Raw genomic sequence first — 12,047 nt, 5'->3', positions numbered from 1 at the left:
ACATTTAAAGAACCCTATGTTATCAAAAATAAACTCCCGTCTATCATGTTGGGCTGTCCCAATTTTGTCTTTGTCCAGATATATTAATTATGTCAACATATTCCATCCTTGGCTGCTTTGCCTTGAAGAAAAAAAAAATCCAAGGTGGTCACTGCAGAGGGAACATGGTATTTTGAATGCAGCAGTGTCAGTGAACTGGATCACCCCTATGGTCACTGGACTGCAGCAACAGCAGATGGAGCCCCAGTGGGACCCAAACCGTGCACAAAACTCATTAATCAGACTGGACCGTTGGTGCACCGGGTGACTGACTGCTGGACAGAGACTGAAGGGAAGAGCAGGATGTGGAGCCATAGACTTAAATTACATTGTTTTATAATTTATATATATTTTTAAATATGAGAAAACGATTCCTGTAAATGCAGTTACAGCAGATGTTGAAAATCAATGAACGAACTTTGTTTAAATGAGAAAGAAATCATGATCTCCTGACAGGGCACAGATGATTTCATGAGTGAATGAAATCATCAAAAAATAAATAAAAATAAAATGTACAACTATACAGAAATTGTGATGTATAAAGCAGTGTTTCTCAAGCTTTCTACAAGGGGGATACAAATCAAGAACAAGAGCATCTTGGTGCATAATGTAGCAACTAATTTACATTTTGAAATGGTAAATTAATAATTTAACAGCAAGAAATATAAATAAACTTAATTGTATGCATCTTATGTTAAACAAATCCTAACTAAAGGTTGGGAAATACAAGAATAATGCTCGACAAAAGTTGCCACAAGTTTAAATGTGTTTGTAAATTATCCTTAGTCTACAAGCTATTCTTCCTCCCAAATTCTTATTTTTTTTAGGATATTCCTAAGTTTTTAAATAAATTATTTTTATACAATATATTTTTTGGTTATAATCATTGGTTTTATTTTTAGTAATGTTTTACTATTATTATTCGACATTGTTTTTCTCTTGAACGTCGCCTGCAGTGGCACCGCTGTCCCGCTGGGACAATAAAGTTTATCTTGAATCAAATCCACGGCTCACTAAATTCGCACTCACGGCAGAGTTTCTGAACAATAACAAATATAAATAAAAATAAAATAAAATAAAATGAAATAGTGGACTCACAGTTAGAAGAGCTGACTCACGATGCCCTGCTGCTGACCGGGGAACAGCGGCGGCGGCGGCGGCGGCGGCAGAGCTTTAGCTGTTAAGCTAACCCTAATGCGAACTTGGAATTTTGTCAAGATTTCGCCGCTTTCTCTTCCCGTAACAACCCGTCTTTTGTCTGATACCAGGCTGGAGTCGCTGGAAGTCTTGGCGTGTCCGCCAATAAACCATTACATCTTGAATCCATCTTTACCATAAGTGCCTTAAACTATTAAATGCCTGACAGCTACTGATATTCGTTCTTTGAGCGGCGAGCGTAAACCTCGCGTGATCTGATGCCAGGTTAAAGGTGAGCGAGATCTCGTTTTTTTTCTTAAATTTGGCTTAGAAACTATATAAAAATTTAAGCAGCGATACAGATTTTACCTGACAAATCTCTAATGAATACACAAATACAAAACAGATTATTATTTTATTTGTTTTAAAGAAATGTTATGGGTTCCCATTGGTTGAACAGTGTTGTAAACCTGGACCTGTGAGGCAACAGTGCGAGCCACTATGCGGCCCTCTGCAGTTATCCATCCATCTTCTACTGCTTTATTATCCGAGCAGACTGTTTGCTTTAAGAGATATAACTAAATAACTAAATATATAATACATAATATAATAGTGTTGAGTTGTTGTTGTTGTTTTACTTGTCTTTACTGTTTAGTTGGATTTACCTTGTATGTCCTGATGTGTTTTAATAATCATAAATATTTGACATTGGACATTTAATTACAAAACTAAAAACTAAAAATTAAAAACTTAGTTTTATGACCACCTGCAGTATGTGCTCGACCCACCAGGGGGCTGCTGCTCAAACTTTATGTATCACTGGTGTACAGAGAGGTCCCATTTTTGTTTGCAGAGTATAAAGAAATTAACATTTGAAAATAAGAACAACACTAACAATGGTTCGTATTTATTTATCCCCAGGCTCACATTTCACTGCCAAAGTACATGTTTTCATTTGGTTTAATTATAGATTTAAAAACCTGTCATCACAGATTGTGCCAACATTAACAGGTTTTCATTTTCTGGCAATTCTTTTTCTTTCTTTTTTGATGCAGACATGTAAATATGTGTGTCAACCACTGAGGTAATTAGTTCACTAATTAGTAAATTGAAACCACAGCTGATGAATAAATACATTTTACACAAAATCGTCTTCAGCTTGTGGCCTTTGCGTGTGAGCCAGTTCTCATTTAAAAGACCAGACCCCTCTGAGTCCCTGCCCATCCATCTTTGTTCTGTGTATAAGTGTGTGTGTGGGATTTCAATGGGATTAATGTCCTCATGACAACACTCGGCTGGCTGCCTAGTGAGCCTTTCATTTGGCGTCACTTGAAAGAAGCAGTCTGTGCTCAGTCCAACACTGTACTGAAAGCTCAAGGTTTCCAGACTCCATTCCTTCCCCTGGATGTGTAAATGAAGTCTACACCAGACAGATTCTTGTGATGGCACAGGACGATACCAGCTGGACAGGAGAGGACTATTTTGAGGGGACACTCCAGTCTCTGTGTTCAGACACAGTAGCGCTGAGTCACAGGGACAAAGGATATGATGACATTTTGGAGCTTAATCCGTTTGATGGACTGCCGTATTCTTCCCGGTTTTACAAACTGCTGAAGGAAAGACAAGAGCTGCCAGCTTGGAAAGCAAAATGTGAATTCATGGACACTTTGGCCAAAAGACAGTTTGTCATTGTCAGTGGCTCTGCAAAAACTGGGAGAAGTTCTCAAGTAAATACTGTGCATGCTTTGACACTTCAAGAGTGGGAAAATACTACACTTTTACTTCAAAGTATGACAAGTGTCACATTTTATAACTCTTCTCACTTTTCATTTTGAAACAGATTCCACAGTGGTGCGCTGAATACTGTTTGTCAGTCCAGTTCCAGCACGGCATGGTGGTTTGTACCCAGATCCACACACAGCAGGCTGTAGATCTGGCTTTAAGGGTGGCTGATGAAATGGATGTCAACATTGGTCATGAGGTTGGCTACAGCGTCCCTTTGGAAACATGTTGCACCGACGACACAGTCCTCAGGTACGTCGAAGCCTGCACTTCCTACATTCAGACTGTAGGTGTTTCTCTCATTGATTCTTTGACATTCTTTGACCTGGAATTAACAATCACGTCCAATAAGTTACAGGTCTGATCGGTCCCAGTCCATCCTCAATGTGTCCTTGGATCCGATCACAAAAGTCACATTTGTCGCTTGCCTCATTCCTCAGCAGACATCAACACAATTCATCCTCAGGATGAATTAGAGATCAAAACTAATCAGCACTGTCACAATATTTACACTGATCACGGTATGATATATTTGTCTAATGGTTATTAGAACTTAACACCAACGAACTGTAATTCACTCGAAACGTAGAAACATTAAAATGCAATTTTGTTCTTGGGAACATTCATGACATCATTGCGTATTTGAAAACAGGAAGGGGAAGCCAGAGCAGATCTCATGTGGTCACACGAGACGTAACTGAGTAGCTTTTTAATGCCAGGTGTAACAGTACTACACTTTAAATATTAACAAGAAAAATAACACCAAAACATTATGCAGTGCAGCTTTAACCCCCAGGTTTTAGTTTAATTGACTACCCTTTAAAGTCATTAAGGACAAAAATGTCCACTTCCAAAAAAATGCTATGAAATATTTACAGATTAATATATTTTTCTTCATAAATCCATAAAGCATTCAATCATTTTGTGGATTTTAACACATATTAATCTGTAATATCTTTATTAAGCATTTTTTGAAAGTGGACATTTTGTCCTCTAGTGACTTAACATTTTTTCACAGTGTTCCATTGGAAAAATTAAAATTTTAATTCCAAAATTTGTCAAGAGAGAGACGTCCTTACAAAATATTAGCACAGCCAAAATGATCCAGCCAGATCAAGAGAAAAATCTTCCCCAATTGGACAGTAATGAAGCCTGAGGGTTAAGGCTGTCCACATGAGGACAGATGTCAATACCAAATCTGAACACGGCCTTTCTCTCCTTTGTCAGGATACAACAATGCGGCGTTATCATCACACACAGCTTAAATCACCGTGCCTTTACTTCCTCTCAAGTGAACAAAAGGCCTGAGGGGACTCTTTTCAGAGGCTCCTCACAGCTGCCTGGCTCCCCGTGTACCCATATGTCACACTCTCTCGTGTGGGTCCCTCATCATTCAGCTGGGGGAAAAGTAACTCTGCACATTAAGAGGACGGAGGAAAGATAAACAGACAGCAGGATGGTGTGAAAGGACCCACTCCCCAGACTAATTATCAAAGTAAATTACACTAAATGAGGGTAAAGCTGAAGTGTAGACAAAGTGCCTTTCATTAAGATGCCATTCTGAGGCCAGACAAGTGAATCTTCTGAATATACTGTTTTGCTGTTTCAGCCTAGAGGCTTCCAATTAAATAAACACCACGATTTATATCAGGCTTTCTCAGAGAGTGAATACAGTGTGTCAAGTACCTTTTTCCAGTTTAATCCCAGGCTTAAACTGGGTTTTCACCAGTGGGAATGTGCACATTCACTCTTGAGTCAAATCTTTTGTGTTTGTGTTGTTTGTGTTGCAGTTCTTACTTTTTAAAGCATGTGGCAGTGCCCAATGCATGAATTTACTTTAACAAATCAATTTAAAGAGAGACCGAAGTAAAACATGCAAAAATAGTAACCACTATAAAAACATTATCACTAGAGTTGTTGTTTTGTTTTGTTTTGTCGTCCTTGATTTACACAAAACACCACAGTGGCAGAACAAACACTGATACTGGAAATAATGTTAAATAGACTTCATCTACATGAAAAGAAAAAAAAATTGTGGCTATACCCACTAATCATAGTGTAAAAGAGGCTGTAGTCAGCATTGACAATGCTATGTGCTAACCCAGCTAACATGGCTGCTAGGGGGGACACCAAGAAACCTTTATCCATTTAAGTTAAGTTAAATCTTTACTCACTTAAGTGTACAATATCTTATGATACAATATGTAACTGGCCTTTTCCATTTGAAACTGACATTGGTTTTGCTTTGTAAACGGCTCACTCCTCCACCAAATTCCATAGAGAAAATTAGGAATTTCATATTATGGCGCACAGGAGCGGCTGAGCTACTGCTGCCGTAATAAGTACGTTCAAATGTGATGTTTTGTGACTCTGATGTTTGAAATCCTTTGTTAGGATTTACCTAAGTATCACAAACATACCATATGAGGCAGCAGGAGACCAGGAACTGAGGTAAAAATGCAGATTTTCTTTATAGACTGTAGTGTGGATGAGTGAACGTCAGTTTCCAGTCTTAACACACTGTCTGACAGCAATATTAAGTGGTGAATGTATTTTCAAGATAGCGTTTTGTTAAGTGGCTAAAACTTGCTTTCTGTGTCCCTGCTGCTTTCAGTCAGCTGGTTCCTGGTGCAGGGGGGGTGTGCACACAGCGCTGTCAGCTGTGATTACGTATGGTTGTTATACAACACCTGACTTTGATGTCCGTATCATTTTATTATCCATGTCAGGTACTGCACAGATGACATGCTGCTCAGAGGCATGATGTCGGACCCTTTGCTTGAGCACTATGGCGTGATCGTAGTGGACCAGGCTCATCACAGGACCGCCGCCACCGACGTACTCCAGGGTCTGCTGAAGGACATAGCCGTACAGAGGCCGGAGCTCCGCGTGGTCCTCCTGACCTCCGCTGACCCTGGCCCCAAGCTGCTGGCTCACTTCGCCAAGTCCATGGTGCCTCTGATTCACCTTGACAGCCCCACTGGAGGGGAGGTGGTGTACAGCAGCACAGGTGACGGCTACTTCTGCTCTGCTCTACGTCTGGTGCTGGAAATCCACCAGTCTGACGAGGAAGGAGATGTGGTTGTGTTTCTGGTGACCGCACAGGTTAAAACACACACACACACACATACACAGCAGCACATGACAGATTCCAGCTTATGTGAATGGGACCTTCTCTATTTGCCGTCCACCAGGAGATAGATCTGGCCCACAACATCCTGTGTCATGAGAGGCACAGGTCAGGTCTTGAGCTGGGTGAACTTCTGCCTGTCGCTGTGCATCCTGGTCAGCCTGGGGATCTACCAGTTCAGGGGGAGGAGGAGAAAGACCGGATCCGCAGAGTTTTCCTCACGTCCAGCCCAAATGAAGACTTCTTCTGGGGTTTTGGCCCAATACGCTTTGTGATTGATGCAGGGCTTGAAAAAAGATATGTAAGTCAGTCATTTGTCATAAAATAAGACTTAAAGTGATAGTGTTTTTAAATTAAATCAGTGATAAGCATGGGACTATTTGAAAATATCATGATTATCCTGACCAACATGGGCTTTAACTCTTCAAAAGGCTTAAAAAACACTGAATCATTCTATCTTACATTTTAGTAAACAAATATACTATCCCTTTGTGACTTTACAGTTAAAACACTACAAAATAAATTATATGACGTATGTTTCAATCACTCTTGTGAAATATTAAAATGATCTTGTCCATTCACGATCATCATGATAATGGAATTTCCCCAGGACCGCCATTTTGTGAATGCTTCTTATCCCAATTGAAAATTATAAATCACCCCATCCTTAATTTGTAGTGGACATATCCAGATATTTAACCTTAAAAAAAGAAAAACCTTCTACGTAAGGCTCTAAACGCAGCTAAAAATAGTTTTGTAGTTTTCCAATCAATTTGAATTTACAACCCATTCATTCCACATTCTATCATTGTACAGTTATTTCTTTGTGAACTGCCATAAGGAGAATTCTAATATACAAGCCAGGTGTCAGGTTTACTGCTAATTCTCCCACATATTCACCTCCAAATTATTAATTGTGTCATTTTAATATTTTATGTGCGTAAATAAATCAAAAAAGAAAACCAGAAATAAACCATAATGGGGTGTTGAGTGTGGATTAATGAGGTAGAAATGAGTTTAAATGATCCATGTGTAACACTGAAGTATATCATTAATTATTTATTTTATATAATTATTTCGCTAAAGGATTTCATTGTGTTCAGTCAATATAAACTTTTCATTTTACAAATATTCAGTGTTAACACAGTGTGATGCTGTTACAGGTTTATAATCCCAGGATCAGAACTAACTCGGTCATCTTTCAGCCAATCAGCGCGGGTCAATCTGAGAGTCGCAGACACTTGACAGGTCCAACAGGTGAGAACTTTAAAACAGTTTAAAGCAAATTCACTGTTGCCGACATGTCATCATAATAGATTTTTTTTCTATTGTGCGTCCTGCAGGGAAGTGTTTCTGCCTGTACCCAGAGGAGCAGCGCCTTCCTGCCGAGACACGACCACACCTCGTGGAGTCTGACGTCACGTCCACTGTGCTCTTCTTGAAGAGGATGGAGATCGCTGGGCTGGGCCGCTGCGACTTCATCGACAGGCCAGGTAGCTTTGACATTTTTACTCTCAATATTACATGTCCGCAGAGATGATTATATGAACGTCGGGGCTCAGGTCAGTCTGTTCCCTTTTGTTTCCACACAAGAACTTTATTTTTGTCATTGCAGAGCAGTGAGCCGTGTCTCATCTGCACTGACAGCTCCTGTTCTGTGTGAACTGACCTGCTTCTGAGGGCGTTTGTTCCTGCACATTTATTCACCCACACACACCGAGTCTCCCATTAGTTGATTACTCATGCTAGTATATGTGTGTGTGGGTGTAGATAATAATTGACAGTATTAATGTTGGATTTTTTATTCCATCCTCACTATCTCTTCTCCTTTTACCACAAACTTGAGTTTTGCAAAGTGATGGTTGACGGGGATTATGAAATCTTTATCTGCTGCTGCCTTTTATGCCTTTCCTCAGCGTGCAAACCAGGATGTTATAACACTAAAGGTCCAATGTCACAGTTAAACCAGAAAAAGAATCCCTTAGAGATCGTGTCAACGTGTATTTACATGAATGTCATCATTTCATCCTCCTTGAAATACAAAAATACAATGATTATTTGCTGAATAATAATCTTTTTGCAGCCAGTGGAGTTTCCCCCTGGTGGCTATTTAATATATTCTTCCTGTTGAGCTCCAATCAGCAAAATGGAAGACTAAGGCCATTTTGTATGCATTTAGTGGTCTAAAACTGGTAGATACTCAAGGTTCTACAATTGGTATGATTATTGGACACTAAAAAAAGTGGTGTTGAGCCACACCGACTGAAAAGGTTTCATTTGGTCAGATCCTGGCAGCCTGATGCAGGCTATGGAGGATCTGGACTACCTGGCAGCTCTGGACAATCATGGCAACCTGTCCGAGGTGGGCATCATCATGTCCGAGTTCCCCTTGAAGCCCCAGTTGGCCAAGACTCTGCTGGCTTCGTGCGAGTTTGACTGCGTCAGCGAGGTGATCATCATAGCCGCCATGTTGACAGGTAACAAGAGCCGGCGCCGACCTGCACCAGAGAGACACGCGTGAATCAAACAGTGAAAACAGTGTTTTTTTTTCCAGCACCTACATGCTTCATGGTTCCCTCAGTGAACCTGAAGCCAGATGTGAACCAGTGCCACATGAAGTTCCAGCACCCAGAGGGAGACCACTTCACCCTCATCAATATCTACAAGGCCTTTAAACAGGCTCAGCTGGATCCATGTGAGATTGTAGAGATGATGGTCTTCAAACGCCTTTGCGACGTGTGGTTGTAGGATGTTGTCGGACGACATCTTAAGAATCTACGTTTGCTGCTTATCATCAAAAGTAGACAGTTGGGGGAACCTTTAGAAAATGTTATATAAAGGTTGTATGAAGGTTGTGACAGAAGTGGTTCTGGGAACTGAATGTGTAACCAAAACTTAGGGGAAGGTTAGGAAAACTTTCCTTATCAACCACAGGACAACCTAGGGGGGAACCTTCAGGGAACGTTCCCACAACCAAAACGTTCTGGGAACCAAAAATTGTTAGCTGGGGATTGAGTCGACTATACATCGTATACAGAGTTGCTGATCCACTTTTAGGTCCATCAGTAAGTTCTGTTGTGTTGTTTTGTGACTTTACTGTTTGACAACCGTTATTCATGTTTACCTCAGTGACACAAATGTCCACAAAGAGCTAAATTAGCTGTTTTTTCTCTATGGGCTTTGGTGTAGGGGAGTGAATGGTTTACAAACTTCAGTTTCCAGCCAAAGGTCATCAAACAGTGAGATGAAGCAGCAAATATATTACACACTGAAGCAGGAGTAGATATTATGAGGCTTTTTTTTATACAAATATATAAATACAAATATACTTAATATTAACATCTAGGCTTCCAATAATCTCCTCTCTGGCTCCAGACTGTAATGTTAAGACATGGTGTCAGGATTCCTGCCTGAGTCTCACCTCTCTGCTGACGGCCGACGCACTTCACGCCGAGCTGACCGACACTCTGAGGAGGATCGAGCTGCCGCTCTCAGCGCCCGCCTTTGGTTCCCGAAGCAACACTGTGAACATTAGGAGAGCTTTGCTGGCAGGTTTCTTCATGCAGGTCAGATTATATACATGCGTTTCTAATATAGCACTCAAAATAAACAATCAATAAACCATTTAACTTCTGTAAGTGGAACTACAGAAAACATGTGGAGGGTGTTTTAATTAAAACTGAGATTTTACTAATTTTATAAATACTTTTCTGACAAATTTTTTTTTTTTAAGTATCCTTAGAACAAAACTTGGAAAGAAAGCTCTTAAAAGTGCTACATCATTTATTTTTCAGGACTAATTTATTTAAATTTAAAGACGCTCAAACATTCACAGTTTGTTGCTTTAAATTGAATCTTAAATGATAAAACAGTTCACTTGGCCAATATTAAAATGTTCTAATACCTTCTTTGTATTGTTTTATTTGTATTTCTTTTAGCATGTAATTGTTGTCTTTTTAATAATAGTTTTACTGCCTTCTCTCAGCAGATTTTATCCTCAATGAGACTTTACCTGGTTAAATAAAGGACATAAAATACTTGTATTTAACCAAGTAAAGTCTCCGATCTATCATCATATCAGACATTGACTGCAGAAGGATGATGTCAGAGTATCTCTGAGATTTCTGTACAATCAAGAGCTACTAGACAATGTGAATGTCCCCGGTAGGTTAAATGTCTTTGTAGAAATCCATCTGAAGGTGACTGTTTTTGGGCCTCAGGTGGCACGAGATGTGGACGGTTCGGGGAACTACGCCATCATGACCCATAAGCACGTGGCACAGATCTACCCTCTGTCAGGTTATGGAGCCAAGAGCCCGAAGCTGGGTCTGCCGGAGTGGGTGCTGTTCCATGAGCACTCCTTCTCTGAAGACAACTGCCTCCGCACCGTCACCCACATAACACCCCAGGAGTAAGTCTCTGAAATGTCCGTCTCTTTTAACTGTATATAAAAATGAACGTAGTATTAAAGTTTGTGTTTATGGGAATATGTCAATAAACATTTTCCTTCTGTTTTGTTTGTTCCTTTTAAAAAATCCCATGTTCTCTCCTACTAGGTTCCTTCAAATGGCACCACAGTATTTCTTCTACAACCTTCCGCCCAGCGAGAGCAAAGACATACTCCAGAACATTTTGAACCACGCAGCGTCTCGTAAACGAGAAGAGACGCTTTCAACCTCCCGTGAGGAACAGCAGCAGCAGCAGCAGGACCACGCCTACGATCGCTGTGTTATACAGTGACTGGCGATTAACTCACGATTCCCAGCAAAGGTGATGAAATAACTAGTATTAACAGCAGCTACCAGTGAGGACTAATTGCACTATACTGGGTCAGGACCCACAAAGAAATTTGCAGAATTTTCCCAAACCTTTAGTTCAGATTTATGTGTGAATGTTTAATATAAGATAAATAAAATGGAGTTTATTTACCAAACATCCCATGGAAATGACTAACTCTCTACTTTCTGTCAGGATATCATGTTTTCTTTCTCATTTCAATAAAGGTCCCATGTTGATATCATATAACACTCCATCACATATGTGTATCAGGTCGACTTTACTCAAGTTACAGCAATAATACACTGTATTTAAAGTAAGCCACTTTTAGTCTGCAATGATTCTGGTCCCAACACACTTAATTTAAACACACTTATCACTCACGCAGCTCCATATTAGCAAGACATTTCCCACGGTTTATTTGTCCCAGTCTGTCCCCGAAAAGGATCTACAGCCTGCTGCTGTGTGTGGATGTGGGTACAAAGCTGGAAACTGGACTCACTGTCTGGACAGCGTTCGGCACACCACTGTGGAATCTGTTTCAAAAAGAAAAAGAAGAGTGAGAAGAGTTTTCAAACGAGTACTTCGAAGTAAAAGTGCAGTATTTTCCACACTGAAGTGTCAAAACATGAACTGTATACTCACAGTTTTCACTGACAACGACAAACAAGCTTTCAAAAACTGGCAGCTCTTTTCTTTCCTTCGGCAGTTCGTAAAACCGGGAAGAACACGTCCTCTGTCCACGTGTCTGAACACGGAACATGGAGACTGCAGTGTCCCCTCAAAATAGTCCTCTCCTGTCCAGCTGGTATCGTCCTGTGCCATCACAAGTATCTGTCTGGTGTAGACTTCATTTACACATCCAGGGGAAGGAATGGAGTCTTTCAGTCCAGTGTTGGACTGAGCACAGACTGCTTCTTACAAGTGACGCCAAATGAAAGGCTCACTATAGGCAGCCAGGCGAGTGTTGTCATGAGGACATTAATCCCATTGAAATCCCCCACACACACACTTATGCATTTATTCATCAGCTGTGGTTTCAATTTACTAATTAGTGAACTAATTACCTCAGTGGTTGCTAAACAGATTTAAATGTGTGCATCAAAAAAGGAAAATAATGTTGCCAGAAATTGAAAACCTGTTAATGTTGCCTCTGTTATTGTTATTCTATTTTCATATGTTT

At 40.3% G+C, this 12,047-nt stretch overlaps 1 protein-coding gene and 1 long non-coding RNA gene across 2 annotated transcripts; one reads left to right on the top strand and one right to left on the bottom strand.

The window, feature by feature from the left end:
- Positions 1 to 2,334: 2,334 nt before the first annotated feature.
- On the top strand, positions 2,335 to 10,964 carry dhx32b (DEAH (Asp-Glu-Ala-His) box polypeptide 32b). Its single transcript, XM_044046270.1, has 11 exons — positions 2,335 to 2,903; positions 3,017 to 3,210; positions 5,688 to 6,063; positions 6,153 to 6,389; positions 7,252 to 7,345; positions 7,432 to 7,581; positions 8,374 to 8,565; positions 8,643 to 8,783; positions 9,464 to 9,654; positions 10,309 to 10,499; positions 10,645 to 10,964. Exons 1-11 carry the CDS (start codon positions 2,619 to 2,621, stop codon positions 10,826 to 10,828), a joined length of 2,235 nt encoding a protein of 744 aa, XP_043902205.1. The 5' UTR covers positions 2,335 to 2,618; the 3' UTR covers positions 10,829 to 10,964.
- On the bottom strand, positions 8,436 to 11,346 carry LOC122782072. The gene is made up of 3 exons (XR_006361883.1): positions 11,249 to 11,346; positions 9,510 to 9,610; positions 8,436 to 8,586 (listed from the first exon to the last, which is right to left on the bottom strand). It is a non-coding gene; the product is annotated as an uncharacterized LOC122782072 (long non-coding RNA).
- Positions 11,347 to 12,047: the final 701 nt, after the last annotated feature.

Source organism: Solea senegalensis, linkage group LG15 (assembly GCF_019176455.1).
Source record: "Solea senegalensis isolate Sse05_10M linkage group LG15, IFAPA_SoseM_1, whole genome shotgun sequence".
Taxonomy (NCBI): domain Eukaryota; kingdom Metazoa; phylum Chordata; class Actinopteri; order Pleuronectiformes; family Soleidae; genus Solea; species Solea senegalensis.
This window is presented reverse-complemented; position numbering and strand designations above follow the sequence as displayed.